The following is a 9,478-nucleotide window of genomic DNA, read 5'->3' as shown; positions in this document are numbered from 1 at the left end:
GGCAAAAACCTAAAAAACAAAACCAAACAAAAAAAACAAGCAGGAAAGAGAAGCGAAGAACAGAAACCAGCAGTTCAGTGAAGTAATGGTACCTTTACAACGCACCAGACAAGATCCATTTTCAAATTACAAGAAAATTAAGCCAAGGACCTGGTCAGTATCACCCTTAGAACAAATTTACAGGCCACGCCATGCATGAATTTAAATAGGTTAGGTGCTGAAAACTGCCAGAAGGATGTTTTGTCATGCCAGTCAAATTAAATCGTGCCCAAAAAGGTGAGTTTATTTCCTCATAAGATTAAATCCAGTAAGATTTCTTTCTTTCTTTTTTTGGAGAGGTTTTTGCTATAGGGTGTGTGCTCTTGCCAGAGCAACAGAAACCAAGAAATCGCCCTCCAGGGGAGATGGCCATGCTGTAATCCCTTTTCCACTCTCCTCTTGGGATCTTGGGCACAGCTGAGTTTAAGCCACCAGGTCGGGGACTTGAACTGCAGTCAACTACATGGGAGTCCAGCGACAGCCATTACACCAACTGCTGATCCCTAAATCCAATAATATTTCAAAAGAAATATACTAACCAGACCAGCTGGAAGTTAGCAAGCAGAGACAGTGGACAATGCGTACTAGAAGGGAGCCTATTCTGGAAGTTCTTGCATGGAATAAATCCTGCACTTGGGAATCACACTAACTAGACTGGGGCAAGACATTTGCCTTAAACAAAGAACCCAGAGGATAACAACAGCTGCATAGGTACTACCATTTAAATGCAGAGATATAGGAATTCTGGTTGTCTGATATGGAGAAATAGGTGAGCCTAGAAAAAGCATAGGAAGCTCAGTGTTCTAATGTGAGCAGAGGTAGTAAGCCATTTTACTAACTTGAGGCAAAGCACTTGGCCTTCTGTCCTTTACTCAATACAGAGAACAAAAAGTGGTTCAAAAGGAGAACCTCAGGGAGAAAATAAGATGCCCTGCACCTAGCCAAGTTTTCCTGAGCAAATGGCTCATAGCTCCCACCAGCTGGCACAACGTCCAGCTCTGTTGACACTGGGCCCAAGTCCCACAGAGGCGGCAGGTGGCTCGGCCAGCAGGCCCTGCGCATGAAGCCCCACGTGTCTCGGCGCTTTCAGAATACTTACACCTCTCCTCTTGTCCATGCTTGCTTCTTCAGCTGCCTTCTGGTACCTTCAGAGAAGGAGGAAAAAAGAGAATGTCTTCAAATTCAATCTATATTTTTATTCTTTCAATATTTAAGAAAGAAATTAAAATTCAAGAAATATTTACTGTAACCAGCAGGTGACGTGGCCGTTTAGGTGACCAGACCCAAAAAACACTCTGGACACCTGTGTATGCATGCCCCAAATCCCAAGAAGACAATGGAGAATAAGGGATTGTGGCATGGCCACCACTCCCTCGAGAGAAATTTCTCACTTTCTCTCTCTCTCACTCTGGAGAGTGCATGTGCCCTATAGCAAAAACTAAAAATGAAAAAATAAAGAAATATTTATTGCTGCCCAATATGTTTCAAGCACTAGAGAAACAAGAGTGAGAAAAATAACCAAACAATGTAATTCCTGGTGCTGGCAGGTGGTATGGTGGTTAAAGATGCTGAATTCTCACACGGCTGACCGTGGTTCAGTCCTGAGCCCAGTGGCTTGATTTCTCACTTTCTTTCCCTCTCTTTCTTTCTCTGGTCAAACTGGAAAATAGTAACAATAATAAATAAAGTTAAATAAAATAATTCTTTTTTTTTTAAAAAAAAGAAGACATAATTCCTGCTCTCAACAGCGCACAGGTTAAATAGCAAAACACATAAGCAAACAAATAAATCACACACACACACACACACACACACACACACACACACACAAATTCTGCCAGTGGCATGCAGGCTCACTGAAGAGAGACAGTGGGAAAGTGAGGAAGCACCTCCTCCTCCTCCCCTGTGGAGAATGGTCACACTGCAGTCCCTTTCCTCCATTTTTCTCTCCTTTTAGGATTTTGGGCATATACATGCTCCCATCCTATTTTTCCAGTTGCCAGGTTCAGGATTCAAATGCACAGTCATCCACGTGGGATCCAGCTGCCTTAACCACCAAGCCACCAGCTGGCCCACAACACACACACACACACACACACACACACACACACACACACACACTCTGTGGTAAATCCTTGGAGGAAAAAGAAGAGAATATTATTAAATAACAAAGGATCCAGATTGAGAAAGGGGGAAGCTCACTCATGGTAATTAGCCCAATTTGATCATTCTATGATGTTATTTACATCACACTGTACCCACTAAATAAATACATACAATTATTATTTCTTAACTCAACTTTTTTTTTTAAAAAGGGCCAGCCAGGTGGCATGGTGGTTGAGGCAGCTGGATCCCACTAGGCCAGCTGCCTGTTTCGAGTCTGGCCCCGGCAGCTTGACAAGTATGCTAGGCGCATATATGTGCCCCAAATCCCTAGAAGAGAGATGAAGAGAAGGGACTGTGGCCAGCCATCCTCTCTGGGGGTGCTTTCTCACTTTCCCTCTCCCTCTCTCCCTCTCTGTCTCTCTCCAGTCACTGCCCAAATCCACATAGCAGACTGAAAAAATAAAAATAACTTAAAAAAAATAAAAAAAAGCAAAGTCTCACTGAGGAAATGACCTTTAGGCTGAGACTTGAAGTTTGACCACAAGGAGTTAGCCAGGAAAAGAGGAGGGGAAGAAAGATATTCCAAGCCCAGAAAAACAGCACACGCATAAGCCTCGAGGCTATGAAGCGTCTGGTGTAGAGATTCACAAAGGGCTCCAGTGTTGCAGAAGCACTGAGGAAGGAGTGGGCAGAAGATAGGCTGGGAGGCAGGGCAGACCACTCAGGGCAGTACAGGCCATCCTGAAGATTTGGATTTTTTTTTTCTTAAGAGAAATTTTTGCTAGACAGAGCACTTGTGCTCGTTGGAGAGACAGAGACAGACAGACAGACAGTGAGAAATCACCACCACCACCACCCCCCGGAGGGGATGGTCTTGCTGTAATCCCTTCTTTTTTCATTCTCCTCCTGGGATCTTGGGCACACACCTGTGCCCGGTGTGAGTTTCAAGCCTCCAGGTCTGGTACTCAACATTGGTTGGCCACATGGGAGTCCAGCAACATAACCATTACACTATCTGCTGGTCCTGAAGATTTGGAATTTAATACAAGGTACAATGATAGTTACTGATCCTATTCCAGTTTTTTTGGTTTTTTTTTTTTTTTTTTGGAGAGCTTTTTACTATAGAACGCGACGCGTGTGCTAACTAGAAAGACAGAGAGAGAGAGAGAGAGAAAGTAAGAAATCGCGCCCCAGGGGGGATGGCCACACCACAATTCCTTCTCCTCCATTCTCTTCCCGGGATCTTGGGCATGCATGCACATGTGCCCAGTGTAAGTTTAAGCCACTGGGACTGGGACTCAAACTGGGGTCGACTACATGGGAGTCCAGTGACATAGCCATTACGCTAGCTGCTGGTCCCCCAGTTTTTTAAAGTTTTTATTTATTTATTCTTTCCACAAGAGACACAGAGAAATAGCACCCCCAGTGAGGATCCACTTTAGCCTCAGCCAGCCTCAGATCATGGGCATGCATGTGCCTGATGTACTCAGGGAAGACTCTGGACAAGAAGCCAGAACCTCCTGTGGGTCAGTCTCACAGAGAATCCTGATTTGGGTTTTTTTTTTTTTTAAAGAGATTTTTGCTATAGGGTGTGCACGTTTACCAGAGAGAAAGAGACAGAGAGACATAAAGCAAGAAATCACCACCCAGGGGGATGGCCATGCCACAATCCCTTCTCTTCCATTCTCCTCTTGGGATTTTGGGCACGCACGCACACGTGCTCGGTGTGTCTCAAGACAACAGGCCCAAGACTCTAACCACAGTTGGCCATGTAGGAATCCAGCAACGTAACCATTACATCATGTGCTTGTCCCACAGATTATCTTGTTTTACCTCTGTACTACCATCTGGTCCCAATTCATGTTTTGTTGTTGTTGTTGTTGTTTGTTTGTTTGTTTGCATGAGAGTACATGTGCTCACCAGAGAGAGGTAAAAAACACTCCTTCAGTGAAGCGTGGTCACACTGCAATCCCTTGTCCTCCACTTCTCCATCCTGTCAGGATTTGGGGCATGCATAAATCTGTGTGTTTTTCAAGCCACCGGGGCCAGCGCTGGAACCACAATATTGGCCATGTGGAATCCAGTTCCTTTAACCACCAGGACACAAGGCTGGCCCAAATTCATGTTGTTTTGTTTTGTTTTTTTAAGAGAGGTTTTTGCTATAGGGCATGCATACTCACTGGAGAGACAGGGAAAGACAGAGACAGAGACAGAAAGCAAGAAATCACTCTCTAGGGGGGATGGCCACACTGCAATCTCTTCTCTGTTCTCCTCTCAGGATTTTGGGCATGCACGCACATGCATCCAGCATGATGGGACCTGAACCGCAGTTGACTACGTGGGAGTCCAGTGATATAACCATTGTGCCATCTGCTGGCCCCCCAAATTCGTATTTTTAAAAGAGTTCTCTGGGCTATGGAGAATGGATTGAAGAGTGCTGAGCATGGAGGTGGCATTAGTAAGAAATAGTGCTGGCTTTGCCCAGAGTGGTGGCATTGGAGATAAGGAAAAGTAAATAGATTTGAATTTGACATATATTTCAGAGGTAGAATCAACAGGCTTGTAAAGATGAGAGGTGAAAGAGAGAAGTCAAGAATGACTTTCAGGTTTCTGGCAGCTGAATCAATGGAAGTGATATTTGCTGAGATGGGAAATTCTGAAGGAGGAGCAAATTTAAGGATGGAGGAGATCAAGAGTTCAGTGTTATCTATGCTAACTTAGATATCCATTTGGTGGTGCAGTGATACACGTGTCTGGAGCTCAGAATAGAGGTCTGAGCTAGTCATATAAATTTAGGACTTGTCTGCCCACAGATGGTGTTAAAGCCACAGGTGCAGATGATGCCATCTACAAAGAATGTGTAGCGTAAGAAGATGCCTAGAACTTGTTCCTAGAGAATATAACATTTAGCTGTTGAAAGAGGGAAAAGTGGTGATGAGAGAATAATGGGGGGCTGGCAGGTGACATAGTGGTTAAGATGCTGGACTCTCACATGCCGACTGCAGTTTGAGTCCCAGACCTAGCAGCTTGTTTTCTTATTTTCTCTCTCTCTCTGACTCTCCAGTGAGTATGTGTGCCCTGTAGCAAGTGAAAACAATAACAATAATAAATAAGATTAAATAATTCCTTAGAGGAAAAAAGAGAGAGAGAGGATGACAGGCCAGACAGTGGCATAACAGTAATGCAACTGAACCCACTTGTGAAGGCTCCAGGTTCACATCCCAGAGCCTCCCTGTACACCCTGGGTACGCACTTGAACTCTAGTGATCCAGGCTGGCTGAAACTGGGTTCAGAACTCAGTGTGAAGATCTTGTGGAAGTGTTTCTCTTTTTTCAATATCTCTTTCTCTCATAAAATAACTAAACAAATGGGAACCAGCAGTTAGCGTAATGGCTATGTCGCTGGACTCCCACGTAGTCGACTAGTGATCCAGGCTGGCTGAAACTGGGTTCAGATCTCAGTGTGAAGATCTTGTGGAAGTGTTTCTCTTTTTTCAATATCTCTTTCTCTCATGAAATAACTAAACAAATGAAATTTCAAAGTTAAGGGGCCAGGGCAGGTGGTATGTTGTTTAAAGGCACTGGACTCCCACATGGCCGACTGCAGTTTGAGTGCCAGATCTGGCATCTTGCTTGTTTAAAGTATAAGCAAGTTAATTAATGCCAATAGTAACACTGTTTGTAAGTACATCTATGATTTGAATTTTTCTCGACACATTAAATAAGCTATTATTATATTATTGACTTATTTTTAAAAGCCTATCAAAATCTAAATTAAAAAAATACTAAATCTAGTTGCTGGGGGCTGGCAGGTAGCATGGTGGTTAAAGGTGCTCAATTCCCACATGGTCGACTGTGATTCGAGTCCTGGACTTGGCGGCTTGCTTTCTCACTTTCTCTCTCTCTTTCACTCTGTCTCTCTCTGGTAAAACTGAAATAAACAAATGAATAAATAAAGTTAAATAAAATAATTATTTAAAAATAAATAAATAAATCTTTTAAAAATTTCAAAGTTAAAAAGAGACAGAATTACTAGAAACAGAAGTAAGAGGAAAACGAAGAGACTGCCAAGAGAAGCCAAAGGAAGAAAACATTTGGGAAGGAAGAAGTGGTGAGAGGTCATTCAAAGAGACTAACAAATATATCCTCAATTTAGCAACACAGAAATATTTGCTACTCTTGGCAATCCTCTTTGACTGTCAATGTAACTAATTCACACACAGTCCTTTCATGTACATTCAAATTGCTTTTTGCTTTTTCACCATTGCAAATGTCCATGGGTAAATGTTCTTGAACATGTATTCTTCCCACATGCATTAATGCCTGTCTGACAGAGGCTCTAAAAGTGGAAATTTAGAAACACAGTGGATGGTAGCTAAAAAGGAACTTAGAACTGGCCTTGAACATGTGTTTCCACACCCTTGGATAATCATCTACAGTATAAGACAGCAATAATACAATACGGGAAGCCAGAGCCAATCAGCAGGCAGGTTTATAGTTAGTCAACTGTTCTCCGAGGTAACTGGAGAAGAACCACCGGTGAGTTGAGTAAATAAGCTCAGAAGTCCCCTTGCCTTTACTGTCCTAACGAGAACATAGATTTAAAAGAATCAAAGGAGTTCTCATCTTCAGCCCTGTTCTTCAGCACTGGGCATCTGAGAGTGCAGGTGTGTACACTAAGGGCTGTCCTAAGCCCTGTTTTGAAACTCCCTCATTTTTGTAATGAGGTAACTGCTAAGTAATAGATACACCGAGAGAAAGGCTCATGCCACTGCCTTCTTCCAGGTTAGGTCCTTGGTTGTTCTTCATTGTGTACTCTCAGAATGCTAAGAGATTGAAGGCTCAACACTTATGAATTCAGTATTTTACCGGAATTCAGGACTCACACTGTTCTCAAAGTCACATAAAGCAGTCACTATTATTCTGACATCAAATATGGAGGTCACCTATTTGGGGAGGTGGAGGAGGCATTTCAGAAATCTAAATTTGAGAAAATATTTGCAATAACATTTTTATAATTAAAATTGTGGGGCCAGTCTATGGTGTGGTGGTTAAGACAGCTGGCTCACACATGGCCAACTGTGCAGTTTAAGTCCCGGACCTGGAAGCTTGAAAATATGCCAGAGGGTGTGTGCATGCACCCCAAATCCTGAAAGGAGAAATGGAGAAGGGATTGCAGCATGAACATCCCCTGTGGGGGGGGAGGGGCAGTCTTGCTAGCTCTCTCTCTCCAGCAAGCACACATGCCCTCTACCAAATTAAAAAAAAAAAAAATTGTATCCCTCTTCCCTTCCCAGATTTTCTAGTGGCCCAGCCTCCTTTTCCTCACATACAGAATTTAATCTTGCAACTGCTCATTAATGCTCAGCTGTGAGGCGGGCAGCTTATGGAGGATGCTAAAATTATCTGGGGAATAATAACAGTGTCTTGAATTTTTCTAAGGCCAGAAAACAGAGTTCCTAAGCCATGACTATTGCCTGTATGCCCTCAAAAAGAGCAAAGAGAACACAGAGCCAAGAAAAGGGAAAATGGAAACTCCCAAGGTTTTGGCAATGTATTTTCTTCTAGAACAATTTCAGCACTAAAATGTTACAGAGAAGCAAAAGAAGGGGAAGTTAACCAGGGAGAGCTGAAGGTAATTTTTTCGTCAAGAAGGAAGAATAATCATAGAAAACTAAATATGAACTGTCTTCCTTCCTGGAACTCAGAATGGTAAAGTTACAAGGGCAGGATCAGTGATAAGGTGGAGGGACGCCAGCAGCAGGCGAGGGATATGCATGCTGGGCCGGTACTCCCACCACCTTAGTGTGTGACCTCCAGTCCTAACTTCTGGACCTCAGGGTCTCTATCTGTCAAAGGAGTAGGACAGAGGTTACCCAGATTAGATCTTTTCAAACCCTTTAAGCTGCAGAACCTTCTTTTGAAATGCTCTCTTCTTTAGAACCTAATATATAAAAGGGATCAAAACAAGACAGCTGGGGTGAAAGGTCCTGGACTCAGCCTTTTAGGTCTTGTCATTTTTCTATAACTGGTCCCTGATGTTCCTCTGAGAAACTCAATGAGGATAGCTAGAAAAGTACTGGGCTAGATTCCCTTTAATTCCAAAAATACATGAGTCAAAGAGAAACCAAATTCCACTCCAAGAGTCAACGTTTTTTTTTTTTTTTAGAATTATTTTTTAAAATTTTCTCTATCTATCTATTTTAATTTGACCAGAGAGGGACAGAGTGAGAGAGAGAGAGAGAAAGGGAAAGTGAGAAAGCAAGCCACTAGGTCCGGGACTTGAACTGCGGTCGGCCATGTGGGAGTCCAGCGTCCTTAACCACTATGCCACCTGCCAGCCCCCAAAGAGTCAACTTTTATCAAGTAAAGGATAATTTTATACTGAAGCCACTGGTGAGAAAAACCAAAGTGAGCTGTTCAAACAGACCCACTGATAGGACCATCTTTAGGTCAAATTTTGTGATTTATAAAGTATAGAGGTTTACTCAAAGAAATAAGTCTGGATCTATAAAGGTTCCATGATAACCAAACTCTGGAGCCAGAAAAAAATTACACTTTTATACACATAAATATAAAATATAGTTAACAATTAAAGTAAAACTAATCTATGAACATTGGCCAAATTGAGCTTCCCCAAATACTATTTTTATATTCGTCTCTGATCAGAAACCTTCTGAGGTTCCTACAGTCTCTTAATTAGCCTTGTATAGCATTTGCCAATGAAAACCCCATAATAGAGTACCACAGAATAAGAGAACAGAGACCACGAGGTGTTAGAAATAGAAATTAGTACATAGCTTTGTGGGAGACAGTCCTGCTATCTTTGGGAATCCCCAGTAGGCAAATCCTAAGAACCTTAAGCAATACAAGCAACATGTCTCCATTGAGTATGAAACCCGGAAAGACTCCAGGCTGATTTGCTGGCTTTCACTGTCTTAAGAATGCATTACCTGTCCCACTTTGGTGCCTTTACCTTCTATTCCTTTGGAATATGTCTACTGTTCTCTCAGCCTACCAAAGAAAACTACTTGTCCTTTTTTTATTTACCTAAGAACCTTAAGCAATACAAGCAACATGTCTCCATTGAGTATGAAACCCGGAAAGACTCCAGGCTGATTTGCTGGCTTTCACTGTCTTAAGAATGCATTACCTGTCCCACTTTGGTGCCTTTACCTTCTATTCCTTTGGAATATGTCTACTGTTCTCTCAGCCTACCAAAGAAAACTACTTGTCCTTTTTTTATTTACTTTTTTTTTTGAGAGGTTTTCACTATAGGGCGTGTGTGCTCACCAGACAGACAGAGAGACATAGAGACAGAAAGCAAGAAATCA

At 42.5% G+C, this 9,478-nt stretch overlaps 1 protein-coding gene across 3 annotated transcripts in view; it reads right to left on the bottom strand.

Moving 5' to 3' along the window:
• Positions 1 to 9,478, bottom strand: part of LIMA1 (LIM domain and actin binding 1) — a 118,177-nt gene that overhangs the window by 51,838 nt on the left and 56,861 nt on the right. For all 3 annotated transcript variants that reach the window (XM_006168173.3, XM_006168176.3, XM_006168174.3), the window contains exon 3: positions 1,139 to 1,184. In XM_006168173.3, the coding sequence (XP_006168235.1) occupies positions 1,139 to 1,184 (46 nt within the window). The remainder of the gene's footprint in view (positions 1 to 1,138; positions 1,185 to 9,478) is intronic.

Source organism: Tupaia chinensis, unplaced genomic scaffold (genome assembly GCF_000334495.1).
Source record: "Tupaia chinensis unplaced genomic scaffold, TupChi_1.0 Scaffold145652_1, whole genome shotgun sequence".
Taxonomy (NCBI): domain Eukaryota; kingdom Metazoa; phylum Chordata; class Mammalia; order Scandentia; family Tupaiidae; genus Tupaia; species Tupaia belangeri.
The sequence above is the reverse complement of the archived record's forward strand: the minus strand, read 5'-3'. Positions and strand labels throughout refer to the sequence as shown.